The sequence below is a fragment of the Brachycentrus maculatus genome, unplaced genomic scaffold, assembly GCF_059751285.1.
Source record: "Brachycentrus maculatus isolate JH-2025_06_01 unplaced genomic scaffold, ASM5975128v1 h1tg000144l, whole genome shotgun sequence".
Taxonomy (NCBI): Eukaryota; Metazoa; Arthropoda; class Insecta; order Trichoptera; family Brachycentridae; genus Brachycentrus; species Brachycentrus maculatus.
The window spans coordinates 828,009-845,024 of record NW_028280897.1 but is presented as its reverse complement, the minus strand read 5'-3'; the positions used below and the strand labels follow the sequence as shown (position 1 = coordinate 845,024).

At 34.6% G+C, this 17,016-nt stretch overlaps 1 protein-coding gene across 3 annotated transcripts in view; it reads right to left on the bottom strand.

Annotated features, from left to right (window-relative positions):
* Positions 1–17,016, bottom strand: part of LOC148308882 (WD repeat-containing protein 47) — a 157,235-nt gene that overhangs the window by 96,247 nt on the left and 43,972 nt on the right. For all 3 annotated transcript variants that reach the window (XM_088260855.1, XM_088260857.1, XM_088260854.1), the window contains 2 exons: positions 12,559–13,795; positions 12,354–12,443 (listed from right to left, as the gene is read on the bottom strand). In XM_088260855.1, coding sequence (XP_088116981.1) covers positions 12,354–12,443; positions 12,559–13,784 — 1,316 coding nt within the window. In that variant the 5' untranslated portion in view covers positions 13,785–13,795. The remainder of the gene's footprint in view (positions 1–12,353; positions 12,444–12,558; positions 13,796–17,016) is intronic.

The following is a 17,016-nucleotide window of genomic DNA, read 5'->3' as shown; positions in this document are numbered from 1 at the left end:
AAGGAAAATACAATATTGTACTTGGAAACTAGATCTCCATCGCATTTCTAAAACTTTACGGTTGCATTATTCGTACGAACTTTGTCTTCAGAAACATTAAGACTATCAAAATATTGTACTACAGTATCTCGAAAGCTGTTACCTGATCCCCAATAAGAAAACATATTGATCTTAGTTAGTATATATATATATATATATATATATATACATATATATATATATATATATATATATATATATATATATATATATATATATATATATATATATATATATATATATATATATATATATATATATAAATGCCCAGACTAACTGGAAATACAATATCTAAGATGGACGAAAATTAAGTATTGGGGTGACGACATCGTTTAAATGAGAATTATTTTTCAGCGATAAGAAAAAGTGAATAAAATAAATTGGTTTAATTATGAGTAATCGATAAGTTCATGTAAACAGGAAACAAAAAATACAATCAAACTAAAATACAAGGTGACGATTCAACAAATTTATCAAACTTCAGTATTTTTATACACATATTTAAGCATTGTAATTTATAATAGTACAAGTGTCCTCATAATGTTTTCCCATGCCGAGGGCACATTTTGGGATACGTGTATATTAAGTTATAGTAGAAAGTAGGGGGGACAAGGTGGAAGTCTCCTTCCACCTTGTCCCCCCTACTTTCTACTATAGAGAGAGGTGGCAAGGTAGAAAATAGAGGTGACAAGATGCAAGAAGCAGTGATAAAGTAGAAAGTAGGGGGAAAAGTAGAAAGTACAGGGGAAAAGGTGGAAAGTAGAGGTGCCAATGTGGAAAGCAGAGGAGATAGGGTGAAAAGCAGGGATGAAAGGGTAAAAAGAAGGATGAGATATGGCGACTTAGGAACATTGGCTAAAATTTCCGACATGACACATTTAAAAAAAAATCGAATACTAGGCTCTAATAATTTAATATTCCGTAATGCTAATACAATCTTCAGATTCATATTACCCTATGGAGTGTTGCGGTTTATTACAACAATATTTTAAATCACCTTTTTCTTAAGTATTGAAGTATGAATCATGCATGCAGAAAGAAAGAGCGATCGTTTTGCAGGGAGCACAAACTGATATAACATTTTGCACGAAACATGTGTTTTTCGAACGCGTTGTTCTGCTCATGAATCATCATACAAAGGGCCGGATACATGCGGAAAAAAAAGTAATACGTGCGGTACAAACGCTTTCGGACAAAATGTCGTAAATAACATTCTAAAATTAGCACCGAACGAAGTATGGTATATGCTACACAAGAATTAATACGAAACAGAGAATACCTAAGAAATTAGAGTTCGTCGAAATGGAGAGCCCGATTGGGAAGTTTTGTTTACATAACACTAATAAGTATTTGAAATAATCAGTCAACTAATTTTTATGACGTGACTCGTCAGAAGAGACAGTGAATGTAATTTGAAACATGGGACCTTAGAAGGAAAAGGCCAACGGTCACATTAAAGACTCTAAAAAGGAAATCGATCGCACTTACCAGAATCGTGACTATTTTTAAAATGACAACAGCGACCACAATTCACTCTCGACATACTCATCCGACAGGTAAATAGAAATTAAAATTCATTTTTGATGCATGTTTTAATTTCATATTTTGATTTGACAAAATGTTGACGAATTAATATAATATATTAGTTACAGATATTATCTGTAAACCACAGTAAGATAATGGATATGTTTATATTCGTATGAAGGATATACACACATACATTTTATTATTTATATAATTTCCGAAGAAACAAATTTTAATTATGATACTTTACTACTTAAATGCGCTTAGCTTAATCATTACAATAAACTCCTAAAATGAATTTAATTCATCTATAAAATTATTTTGTCAAGCGTCTAACTAGTGTGATGATGTCGGAAAGTACGAAATTTTGCCGTTGGTCAAAAATGGTGGAAAAGACTGTATAGTTGTTAAATTATACGTTAAATTATAACGATTTGTTGATAAATTAAAAGAAAGTAATTGTAAATCTCAGATAAATGACAATACAGGATATACGAATTATACATATTTTCCTATAGGAATATAGTAACTCGAATAGGATCAGAACAGACGTATACTTGGCTTTGACGATAGGAATCGTTAAACGTTATAATAATAATAATAATAAAATTGGATAACTTATATAGCGCCATTTTCGTAAAAAAATACCTCAAGGGCGCTTAAGGGCAAGGGCGTTATGCATTTGTTACGGACATCTAAATATGTGATTTTCAAGTACAGACCATCTAGCTTGGCTCATCTAAATGCAACAGGTTCTCGTCGTCCAGGAACTCACTGCTGTCAACTCGTCCGCAGTTTTGAACTAAAAGGAGGTACATTAAAGCCGGCAGCCGATAGAAGGGTGCTTTGTTCATCAACACACATCACACACAAGGATGTGAAGTAACAACAATACATTATGTTTACAAATGTATTGTATCTTACTAATTTAGCATCACGCCGCTTCCACGCAGGGGTAGGCAGAGATAATAGAATGCCACACCAATCTGTCTTTGCACACAATCTTCGCAACGTCCACAGTAATGCATCTCCTCGTACATACACGCCGATTATTCCGATTCTTGATCTGACTGCTTTCAAGCATTCGAAGTACTTGATCATGCCAAGTTTTCTCGGATTTCCTCTCATTTTATTTTATTAGTTATGGCAAAACGTTGTATGATAAATGTTCGAATCGTGATATAAGGAAAGGATTCAAAGCTGAGATAAGTGTTATCGATAAAATTGAGAAAGGTGCGTTGAGATGGTTTGGGCATGTGAATCGAATATGTGAAGAAAGAATAGTAAAACAATTCCATGAGGCGAACGTGGTTAGTAATAGAAGCAGAGGGAAAATGAAGAAAACGAGGGAAACTTGGCATGATCAAGTATTAAAAGTACTTGAAAGTGAACATATCAGAAATAAATGAAATATGGTTTGAAAAAAAAATGCATTCCTTTACCCACGAAAAGCAAAAATTCCACACGTCATATTGGTAAACAGTCCACGAGCGCAGGCAGCCGAGATTTCGTATAGATTACTAACACAGTGAGTCAAGACGCGATGCAGGTAACGTACCAAGACTGACCCTCGACCACGTGCCTCTGAGCAGGGAAGAGGCACAGAACTGGCGAGACATATTGAAATCTACAAACTTAACAGGCATCGAACGTAATTAAAAATTCCTACCACTAAGTCGAAACAGCAACCATGTGGTAAATGATTGCAATCAGAAAGATAATTGATGTAACAGTAATAATTTTAGGAGGTTCAAGTCACGATATTTGCATTTGAAAAATCGTTCAAGCTAGATTGAAGTTGAACTAGATGAACAAGAATGTAAAAAAAACGTAAAAAGTAGAATATTTTTTGCGTGAAGCTTTTATGCGTACCATACAAACTCTTCATACTACAAAACTTAGTCTACAGTATACGCATACTATTTTTTATCTAATTAACTAGCTAATCAACCATAACCAAGCTTCTCCATAGGGTTAGGGAGAGAGAATAAAACACCATACCCCTCGTCATAAACACCTTCTTCGACACAATCATCTCGCAACATACGTTCAATACTATGCATAAAAATAAATTAGAGCATGCTCAACTACAATAGATACACATCTGCGAATAGTCTTAAAAGCTAACTAACAAACCATCACGCCGTTTCTCCGCAGATGTAAGCAGAGAGAATAGAACGCTACATGGCTCTATCTTTGGAAACCATTTTCACCTCTTCCACATTCATACATATCTGCCGATTATTCCGACTACCACGCCCAAGTATTTGAAATACTTGATGTCAAGTTTTTTTCGGCCCTCTTAGTTCGTGTTAGGAAATGTATCAAAACGGTCTATGTGAATCTAAAAAAAAGTTTTTTTTTCAATATAACCGTAAGCCAATAATTGAGTGAAAATCAAAAATACTTTTAAGGTTTATGACATATATCTACTCGTGTAAGACAATATTGTGTTTATTAATGCATCACTAAACGCTTCGTTGGGCGCGCGCATTTAAAGCCAACTGATGATATATGGTATTTATTATATTTCCAACGTGACAGTCGTTATCCTAACTATATGACGCAGTAACAATAGCCTTCAGTAAAAACTTTAATGCTTTTTATATAAGAATAGTTATATGATCTGTAATTATCTAAGAAGGATCTGCAAACAAGGTACATACTGCGCATACGGTAAACCGTAGAGTAACTGGCACTGCCGGTAACTATAGTTGCCGTATTAATTTTACTCTAGTTCGAAATAGTGACTGACAGTTTTTTTCTCAGTTTGTATATATATATATTTATATATATATACAGTGGGTGGCCAAATTATTAGGGACACTTCGAATTTCCTGTAATTTTCATGTTCAAATGAATTTAATGAGCAAACAATTAGGTTTTTTAATTATTTTTTTATTGATTGGGGTGCTTTATTTAGAATTTAGAAACAATGTTATCAAACATTTAATAAAAGTAACTAATTTTTATCATAAAAAGCGATTATCAAAAATTTCAGAAAAAACCGTAATATTTAGTAATAACACCCTTTGCTGCGATGACAACTTCCAAACGTCGGGGCATGCTTTCTATGCAGATTTTTATATTGTGCCGAAGATTAGGGTTACCATGCCATACTCTGATAAGAGTTTCTATCAGTAACCGCTTGGTGGTGATGACTTTTTTAGCAATTTCCCGTTTCGTTAGCCTCCAAATGTTTTCAATGGGGTTCATATCCAGCAAATTGCCCGGGCAAGGCAAAACACATACTCAACAGACGTTTTTTTCAGCCAGGAATGCGGTAACACTCCTGGTTTTATGACACGGTATCAATTCATGCATAAACACATACTCTTCATCACCAGGGAACCATTCCTTAGCCTCGGCTGGAGCCGACTTTTCAGTACTCGCTGGCACTGGTCTTGCCTCATGGTCCCTTCCATGATATGGAGGCGTCCCATACCCTAAAATGAGATCATGGACCACAACATTATGCTAACAGGGTGTTTTTAGCCCTCTTTACCAGGCAGTCCGGGTGGAATTTTTCTCCTGGGCCCCGTCGGACGAATTCAGTTTTTCCCACCAAAATTTTAAATGTTGACTCTTCTTAGAAGCAGACCTATAAAGTATTACCATGATTGCAAAAATGTGTATTTTTTATTATCTTCTTATTTTATTATACAAATGTAAGTCATAAATACTCGATTCCAATACGAAACAGTCATATTCCGGAGTGCTCTGGCCCATAAGAGTCGTTTTTTCTTCATGGCCTCAGTCAGGCGTAGTTTTTTGGTTGGACGTCGACCAATTAGATTTACTTCGACTAACCGTCTCCAAACTGTCATTTTGGAGGCGTTGATTCCTACATCGCTTATCAACGTAGTGGACAATCAACACACGTTTTACGATTTTGGAAATAGATGTCCCTGATTTTACAGTGACCACGCGGAGTGGTGATCGTTTTTCTGCCACTTTTTCAGACGCGGGCTGCTTCTAGAGGTGGGTTTTTATGAATTTTTCTTTTTATCCGATTGACTCCTGACTTCGAAATACCTGTGAGTGCTGCTATCTCTCTTTAGAAATATGTGGAATGAAGTAATTAGGTTGGTACTTTCCTACATTTTCTTGGAGATATGTCTAAAGACTTGCCCATACTTAAATTTAGAATATTAAGGTTCAATTCAAACTAAATTGAATTTTAATTAAAAATTAATTGAAATTAACTTATTAAATTAGCAAAACTAATAAATTATTAAACAATACTTAATTTTTCATAGTCTTGAACTCAAAAACATACAGAAAAATGGTTTAAAAAAATATTAACTGAGCTCACACCAACACCATTTTTCACTAATTAACACTAAAATGAGAAAAAAAAATTACTTCTTTGATATTTGCAGCATTGCTACGTTTTAAAAACAATATTTATGATACCAGCAACAAAATAAATAATATTTTTAATTATAACACATTTATTTGATCATAAAATTTATTTAAACTTGAAAATTACAAAAATGGACAAGTGTCCCTAATAATTTGGCCACCCACTGTATATATATATGTATTTATAATATATATATATATATATATATATATATATATATATATATATATATATATATATATATATATATATATATATATGTATATATAATATATATATATATATATATATATATATGTTATATATATATATATATATATATATATATATAAACATATATATATATATATAAACATATATATATATATATATATATATATATATATATATATATATATATATATATATATATATATTATATATATATATAAATATATATATATATATATATATATATATATATATATATATATATATATATATATATATATATATATATATATATATATATATATATATATGTGTATATATATATATATATGTATATATATATATATATATATATATATATATATATATATATATATATATATATATATATATATATATATATATATATATATATATATATATATATATTTATATCTATATCCCGGCAGTATCTATGGTTGATTTGAGGTTCCAACACTAGTGAATCATGTAGTTTGCAGTCGAAATATGATCTATCAGACGAATGTCCCGCAAACCGATGTATGTTAAAAGCACTATCGACAAAATTGAGAAAGGCGCGTTGAGATGTTTGGACAAGTGAATCGAATGCGTAAAGGACGTAGTTGAAAACAGAAGAAGAGGAATTGATTATGCCAAGGAAATCTAGGCATAATCAAGTTTTTCAAGTACCTACTTGAAAGCCGCCAGGAATTATCAGCGGGTATGTGTATGGTGTATGAGGTGGTGCACGAATGTGGAAAAGTCGAAGATCGTTTGCAGAAAAATATTATGTGGCGTTCTATTCTCTCTGCCGACCCCTGCTGCGAATCGGTGTGACAGTTTGTTGGTTTAATATTTTTTTTATATAAATTACATTTAGTAATTCAACTTGTAATGGGCAAGTTTTTGATGTTTTAAACGGAAAAAATAAAATTTTAATTGATGACAACATTTTAATCGATAATTACACGTAGGTGGACGATGAAATACAATGTTGGTGTCGACGGCAGCCGTAAGGTTCAAAGCGTCCTAAAGACACAGTCATAGACGTTCAATTAAGAAACCATTTTGTCAATTGCCAATGTTAATAGGACCAAATTAGATAAAATTACTAATAGCCAAAAGACATCCTCGATTACGAACGGTTGATCTGAGACGAATTGCGTTAAGACGATCCAGCAGTTGAAGGAAGAAAATTGGGATTCATTATGAATGTGAAAAAATCATACGACCAAGCGAAATTATGAAGAACGAGTACATAATTTTGATATCTCAACAAAGATACAGAAGAATATGAAATCTGAGTATTTACAGGGCTTAATACATGTCCGGGTTCGATTCCCAAGGGGGGGTAAAATAAAATATAAGTGTTTTTTTCACTGTAATATTTAGTCAATATTACCATGGACTGGTACCTGAAGCGGAGGGCTGATCACCTTTCCTTCATGTGTAAACGATCATGATAACACTGCGTTTATATGACACAGTGCCCTATGCACCATTGGGGTGCGGATAAGGGTTTTATTATTATTATTAATACATGTCACAGGCCGGTGAAGTGATTACTTTGCACACGTGCAACATACACCGTTCTACCCATGATTGACAACCACGCTGTTCAAATGATCTATATTTCTAGATATATTGATAATTCTCATGATGCAGAACATATGAGTTTACAACAGCCATCTTGTATACATCAGAGTTGGAACCAGGATTCCGTTGTGTACTGCCAGTATAACGTTCTTTGTTATATTTTAAATAATTATTTCTACAAGCAACTCTTACACACGAGTACGGATGTAATCCCAAATGCTCTACCTATTGCTGCTATTGTAATATAGTGCATACTATTATATTCATCTATCATCGCCTTCATCATCATCCACAGCTCCTTCGCTTACGTCATCCATATACATGGTTATATAGGGTTTAAAAATGTATGATGAGATGCCTGAATGTATGAAGAATGAAAAGTGTCTGAAAGAATTTAAAAATAAATGTCTAAGTTACTGTAAGGAAATGTAAATATATAAAGATGATGTAAATGTATATAATAGTTTATATAAGTTTTAATATAAGCTAACTTAAGAAATAAATAAAAATAAAAAAAATACATGATTCTGGATGGAAGGACTAATTACAAACGAGTTGACACGACGTGACTTTATACACCACTTACGGCGCAGATTTTTGATTTATTTAAAAAAAATCTATATCGGTAATACTTAAAAATATCCATGTGTAAAAAATTCACGTGAAAAAATAACAAAGTTGTTAATTTAGTATTCTTAAAAATATCCGAAAAAAATATTGAAAGTAAAAAATTAAACGACAAAAAAACTCAATTCTCAAAAACATATTTTTAGAATCACTCGACTGTATATTTTGGTCGGTGTACGTCATGCAGGATATCAAAAATAAATTAATTGAAAACCAAAATAAATATTGGTCGGTATAGCCAAAAAGATATTTTTATAGAAATGGTAGGTTATTTTCGTATCCGAATTGAAGTGTTAAATATATCACAGAAAAATCAGGTGCCAATTCAAGAAAGGTTATCGGTTTTAATAGTACATTATTTAAAAACCCTTAAAATAAATATATTTTTAACAATTTGCATCAAAATAATTTACTGCAAAAGTCAAACTGGCAGTACACAACGGAGTCCTATCCTTTCAACCGTAATGTATGGAAGTGAAGCATGGAGTTGACTAAAGGATGAAAGTAGACTGAACGCAGTCGAAATGCGACCCCTCAGACGAATGTGTGGTAAAACGATGTACGATAGATGTTTGAACGGTGAATTAAGAAAAGAATGCAAAGCTGAGATAAGCAATATCGATCAAATTAAGAAAGGTGTGCAGAGATAGTTTGGACATGAGGAACGAATGAGTGAAGAAAGAACGGTAAAACAAATTTATGAAGCGATTGGAGTTGGAAAAAGGAACGAAGAATCCAAAAATAATATATAATTCAACTATTAACTGGTACAATTACAAGTGTATATAAAGATATGTCTGAACTAGAGATAATTTATATGAAAAACATTATATAAAAATCATACGGAATGCATAGAAACACGTGTCACAATAGATTGTAAGAAAAAGTGGTATCTACCATATAAAACTTAAATTAAAAATGGACATATATTATCACAGAGTGACTGCCGAATCAATTAATGAAATTTCATGTTTTTCAATTGGACTCCGGCTGTGAATAAATTAATCTATAAAAATATTTAATAAATTTGTCATTTAAAATTAGTTCAAGATATATTTCTGGCGCAATGATGTGCAAATGTGAGACAGTAAAGTGACCGAAAATCTGTTTTTATCTCATTTTAAACCTTTAGTTGCGGCAATTGATATTTCAAATTTCTTCCAAAAGTGTCAATAATACACGAAAAAATAAAGTATGGCTATTGTAAGTTTTTTTTATGAAAATTCATCAATGTGTACATTAACACACCTCCACCTCTATGTTTTTCTAAGAATAGAAAATTATTACAGAAAAATTAACATAATTATTTTTTATAAAATAAAACCACTTTGTTTTAACCACTTTTTATTGGTACACTTTTTCCAACCGGTTTCGACAAGAACCTTGTCATTATGAGGGTTTATGTACTAATTCTAAAACATTGAAATACTCATAGTTAGGTTATATATAATTACCCTTCCCTTACGATACCAAAAACTTTCACGCACTCCGTACACCATATGAAGGTATCGTAAGGGAAGGGTAATTATCTTTAACCTAACTATGAGTATTTCAATATTTTAGAATTAGTACATAAACCCTGATAATCACAAGGTTCTTGTCGAAACCGGTTGGAAAAAGTGTACCAATAAAAAGTGGTTAAAACAAAGCTGTTTATTTTATAAAATTTATAAAATGTGCCACAAAGTATCTGCGAAAAATATCAAATACAAAAAGTCTCACGAAAGAATTATTTTTAGTCAAAATATCAAATTATGTATGTTGACATATTATTATTGTATGTGTTTAGTGTATGCAAGATATCGTTATAGACGTGTTTTATACATTGACATAAAATTAGGAATAAAGGAGAAAATTTTGATAAAGGCGACCTTATACGAGTAATGGTAATAAGATTTGCATTTATTGTATAATATAAACATAGAGCTATACACTCCGCACTCGTAATCATCGGCTCTAGTCTCGTCTTCCAACTAGCCTGCACGCTTTACCGACCGAACACAATGGCAGCCGCGCCGTTGATATGCCTCGTCATTTGTACTACTTACAATCACCGAACATAAATAAATTTAAAAAAGAAACATTAATTGTTAAATTTATGTCACTGATAATTTAACAGAGACTTGTGAATTATCTGTACTAGACACGAATACGCTTAAATTTTCTATTTAGTGGACAAAAACTACACAGAAGACCTGCAGGCGTTGGTAAATTTTATCAAATCAAAAATTAAAGTTTTTGAATGAATGTAGATTTGGTTGTAACGTATCGGTAAATGGGGAAATAATGGAAAAGGTCGATAATTTTGTATTTAGGGTAGGTACCATGTTTTTTTTTTAGGGATGGAAAGATTGATAACGATATAGAAAGGAGAATGAATGCTGGGAACAGAGTGAATGGTGCACTGAAATCAGTTACAGCAAACAAAAACCTCTCAACGAAAGCTCATGTTCATATGGAACGATTGAGTGAGGAAAGAACGGTAAAACAAATCTATGACGCGAATGTAGTAGGAAAAGGAGCAGAGGAAGGCCCTATGCACTATTGTGTGCGGATAGGGGTTAGAATAACGTATGACGAGATGCTAGAATGTAGAAATGGCGATCTATCCTCTCTACCAACCTTTACAGGGAAGTAGCGCGATGGTTGGTAATTTATTTTTATTATATTAGAAAATTTATTGGCTTTAATTTATAGGAAGACACACTTATTTATGATTAATGATCACCGTAACACAGCATAACTTCAATGCAGTGCCCTTTATACCGTCGGTTACGGATAATGGTCAGAATAAGGCTTATTCTAAAGACGATGCCTGAAAATTCTATTATCAAAATTGTAGCGCCATCTAGCGAGAACATTCAAATACTGAAACCATTTTTACTGAGTTAGCTTAGAATCTACCGTAGTTGGATGATAATTTTCTCAAGTAAGAATATTTTAAATTACTTATTACCATTTTGTTTTAACGATAAATAATTAAAAATGTTATTTTAATGAACACTATTATTATGATTATTTAAATGCTATTAACTATGAAAACAAAAACGAAAAATAGCTACAAAGAAATATAATATATTATTTATACAGTCATATGACAATTTGTTATAGCCACATTATAAAATCGAAAATATTTGAGCAAAATTCCTGTTTCTTTAACGATATTGCACTTTTTAATTTATTTTATTTATTCGAAGATGTAAAAGATGTAAAAAAAACAGCTTGGATATAAAATACTTGGAAAAACTGCCCTACCTAGAAGGCATTTTGTAAAACGCCATCTCATTACGAATATTCTCACTAAGTTAAGAGTATATTTTACTAAAGAGATTTTCCAATTTTTTATTTCTGTTTACAATCAAAGTAAGTACTCAAACCAGTTTAAGTATTATTAAGTCAACTCTTTTGGTCATTAACTAGATGTCTATCTGGTCATAAATTTTATATATTTTACACGACATTTCATTGAACATGTGTATTTAAACATATCTCTACTATGGTACTAAAATGTATTTATACATTTTAGACACGGGCAAAAAATTAATTTGTCTACCCCGAAAAATTGTAGAATTGAAAAGCTGTTTTCTAATATCAGTTGTGCTCAGAGAAATCAGTAAAACATGACATTTTTATACGTATTTTTCCAAAATAGATAATATGTATATAATACAGAAACATAACACCAGAAAGGGTTGGAAATTGTATGGAAAAAAAATCATTTTAACAATGCATTGGTGGAAGATTACTATGCATGCATTTGGTCTAATATTACATTTTTTTGTTAATATGTATTTTAAAAGCAAAATAAGTATTTCTTGACAAAAAAAATTCAAATTTCGATAAAAAAAAACTTTCTTTAAATTTTACAGAAAAACTAAGGGTGGTCATAACAAAAAGTCCCACAACTATATGTATGTATATTTATATATGAACAGTATCGTTGGTAACAATAAATACAAATAATTTGAAAACATTTTTGACATAAACTTACCTTTGTGGCGCTATATTGAGCGATGCTGCAAATCTCTGTGCCAGCGCGTCGGCGGGCGGCTGGAGGGAGCAGGTCGATGTCGGAGCCGACCTACGAATGTAATGCGACATAAAATAAATAAATATTTGGCGTTAAGAGTGCCTATGAAGGAAAGATTCTACGACATTGGTTTTGATAGATTTATGGGTAAATTGTTTGTACTTACGGAGGCGTAGAGAGAGGAGTATCGGATTGCCCCCTGCGTGGCTCTTGGTTGCCAGCGCTGCCCGGCGAGGGCGGGGAAGACGGCGTGGCCGGCGCCGGAGCCTCAGCGATCAGCGGCAGCGGGCGGCCAAAGTTGTCGCTCACGAAAGCGTCTTCGTTGAGGAAGAGCCGATCCACCGAGGCCACCATCGGACGGGAGGCCTCCTCGCCCGCGCCCGACAGGCGGAACCCGGGCAGCAGGTCGCCCGTGGAGAGCGCCATGGCGGCCACGGCCGGCACGGCGGCGCTCGCGGGCGGCAGGAGCGAGCGCGTCATCACCTCGGCGGCGGAGCGCGGCCGGCTGAACGCCACGGCCGAGTGGGGGAACATTTTGGGCTTGATCGGCCGCACCAGCATGTGTTCCGTCCACGACGCCTCCAGCGCCGGCCGCTCCAGGCGCTCCACGTCCACGTTCAGCGTCCGCTGCTCGAAGGGGACGGCGAATGTCTCCGTGGGAATGCTCCTCAGCCACGACAGCAGACTGAGATCCGAGTCGCCGAAGCCGGACCCGTCCAACAAGTGCGAGAACTTCACGTCGACGGTGCGAGCCTCCGCGCCGCCCGTCGCCTTCTCCTGGCAATAATTCACGCAAGACTCGTACAGCATGCCCTTGATGATGATCTGCATGAGCCGATCATTTTTGGAAAACTTGATTTCGGAAGCGGGCCTCCTATCCGCCGGGAGAAAGCCTTCGATGAGCGGGTAGAGTTCGGCGAAGCACTTGATACGCGACTCGGTGGGATTCCAGTCGCGGAAGGCGAGATGGTCCCCGAGACGAGGGAGAGTGAGCAGCAGACACAGCGCGGAGTACTCCTCCTTGGTGGCGAATATTTCCAAGCGTTCCAAGGCGGAGACCACTTCGTTGACGGTGCCCCCGTGGGCGGTCCCGCCGGCCTCGGAGCGCACGCAGAGCAGCTCCACGTACTTCTGGCGCAGGATGAGGAACTTGACCCGGTCCCCGTGGAAGGCCTCGAGCGTCTCCAGCGGCTGCACGAACTCCAGGCAGTCGTTCCACTGGCCGTCGATGACGAGCTGGCGCAAGAAGAGCGCGTCGTGCGACAGCGCGGCGTTGATCACTCCGGCTTCCCTCTCGAGGGCCACCTGAGCCAGATGCAGGCCGCGCGAGGACAGAAACTCCAGCGCCAGCCGCACCACGTCCTCCTCGCGCAGGCACAGCTGGGCCGCCATACTCTTGATGACTGCAACAAACGAACGTTAACAATTAACAGATTATACCATAGAAAGGACACTCGGTATAAAATCGACCGAAATATCAAAATCATTTCCGGGCGCGGGGAGTAAGATGTTAAGTCAATCCATGTAACGATTTTGTTTACCATCGATCGTAATGGTTAGCGAATAAGAGTATCGTGTTGAAGGACTCGGGTTCGATTCTCAGGAGGGAGGGGTTCAAAATAAGTATTTAAAATCAACAAGACTGGTATTTAAAGATCAGGACTAATCACGTTGGCAACACGTCTAGAAACTTTAGAAACACTTAGCCATTGATACATTTGGCCTTTTTTGTGGCATTACAATGCGGTAGGTCCTTAGGTGCTATAGATATTGAATTAATAATGTTGCTTACGTGATATTTACACTCAAGGGTGAGGGGATGGATATCGGATACTTAAGATTTTCTTTGTATTCGTAAATATCCAAAATATTTCATTACCGTTTACGAAAATCGCTTGCATTTTAATGTTTCGACATCATTACGTATGTATATGCATGGAGTAGGCCGTGAACTGTTAATAAATGTAAAAAAGCGCAAAATCTGTACATGGGACACGTACTGAGAGGTGATAATACGAAGCGCTCCTTTGACAAATCATAAAAGCGAAAAGTCGAAGAAAGAAGGTGTCCTGGGTGAGAAAAACATAAGAGATTGGACCGGAATAAGAAAGGTGGGGGAATTGTTGCGAGCGGCAGAAAAGTTTTCTCGAAAGTGATCACCAACATTGGGGGCACCTGAAAAGATGATGATTGTGAAAAGTTAATAACAACTAGTTTCTTTTATTTACTAAAGTCTCTATAGCGGACAGTTCGCCGCTTCTAATACGAATTAAACTGAATAGAGTACCTAATACTGCGACGCGCTAACACGGCTGTCCAAACTCAAAACACAGTGAGGGACATTTTTTTGTAGAACGTTTTTTTTGCATTTTTAGACTAAGTAGAATCTACTAAGTCCAAAAACGCAAAAAAAAAAAAGTTCTACAAAAAAAATGTCCTTTACTGTGTTTTAAGTTTGGACAGCCGAACAGGGGTTGCATTTAAGTACTACGAATTTAATTATTGCAGCAAAACAACTAATGACGTGACGAATTATTAGTTTTTCTTGCAATTGAATAAATAAATAAAAAAAATTAATACTTCATATATTTTTTTACAGATTTCCATAATAATAGCACTGACTGTCTTCTGATTTTTAATCGTAATTAATTTCACGATAAAAACATGATAACAGCCTAACGTACAGGTACGACAAGTCCTCATAGCTATGAAACCGGTTGAATAAAACTAAATAGATATAAGTATGGCCTGCAATTAAATTCAATACGATGGACCACCATTTTTTTATTATCTCATTTAAATATATTAATGAAAAATAACATGACTGTATGTAATAAAAACAGCAAAGACACTACGCGTTTTTAACTTTCCCACTTTATTTAAAAATATTTAAAGAATGAAACAATAAAATAACACAATAAAACAATAGAATAAAACAATAATATTTATAGAATTAAAGGATGAAAGTAGTCTGAATGCAGTCGAAATGCGATCTTTCTGAATAATGTGCAACAAAACAATGTACGATAGATGTTCGAATAGCGAAATAAGGAAGGAATGCAAAGCTGAGATAAGCATTATCGATAAAATTAAGAAAGGTGTGTTGAGATGGTTTGGACATGTAGAACGAATGAGTGAGGAAAGAACGGTAAAACAAATTCATGAGGCGAATGTAATTGGAAAAAAGACCAGAGGAAGACCGAGAAAAACATGTCACGATCAGGTATGCCAAATACTTGAAAGTGGTCAGGTCAGGAGTCAAAACAATTTGCGGGTATGTATGAGGAGATGCATGAACGTGGAAGAGGCGAATAATGTTTGTTAAGACAGAGTGGTGTGGCGTTCTATTCTCTCTGCCTACCCCAGCGGCGTGATGGTTAGTTAGTTAGTTAGTTAGAATAAAACTGTGCGTGCAGCACCGTACACGTGATAGAATAAAAACGCCTGAAGACACTTGAACGCATCAGAAAAGGATATATACTATACGAGACAAGGAAATGTTAAGCATCAATTCCATAATCGATAATTGGACAAAAATGAGAGTTAAATATCAAGGACGTGTCACGTTTATTAGGTACATTACGTTACATGAGAAAGAAGAAAGATATAAATGATAACGTTTTAAATTTGAGTTTTACTTGGTAAATACTGTTATTTCTTAAAATCTGTTTTGACACGTGTTTCAATGCATTCCGCGTAATTTTCAAGTATCGGTATTTGAAAGTGATGCGGAATGCTGAAACAGGTGTCACAATAGATTTTATAAAAATAAGTAGTATTTACAAAATAAATCTCAAATTAAAAATGGACAGATATTACCACAAAATTACTGCCGAATCAATTAATGGAATTGTATTTTGACTGTATATAAAATAATTTAAAATTGCATACTCATTGTACGCAATTTTTTTTTATTATAATGAACATTGTGTATTAAAAGTTATTTCATCACAAATCCATTTTTTATACAAACGTTATATTGTTGCATTTATTTTTAAATGCTTTCTCTCTTTGTCTCACACTAATTCTCTTTTTCTTCCTAATTTTCTAAGACCTCACTTCTTTCATGTGCACAGTGCTGCATGCGTATTAAAAAATAATAAAAATGACGTAATGACTTAGTTTTATGACCATGAAGCATAGAGGTTCTGTTTCAAACAGAGTTCAATGATCTTGTAATGACGTCATCTCAGATTTGTATTGCAATCTGCGTCCATATTTCCCAACTCCCAGGTCTTGCAGTAAATTGACTAGTATAGACGAGCTTATTCAATAATCGATACATTGTAGTCTACTCGATTGGGGTTAAATTCGTTGCATTTTATGGGTTTCATATTTCTTTCCAGCAGAAGTTTCTATGTCATTTGTAAAATATGAAAAGAGCTGGAAATACGCAATACGCAACCAAATTTGTGCCTTGATTGGCGTGGTTAGATTTGAGTGTTTGAATAAAAAAAGAGTAACGAGTAATAATAAAGAATTCGGTTTCTTGATTCGGACGCCCATCGCTGTACTATGCAGACGAAAAGATGGACAATAATGAATTCGATTATTTTATAACTATTTTAAAATATAAATTTAAGCTGTCAAGTATTGGTTTTTACTTGAAGTTTGAATTTCAAAG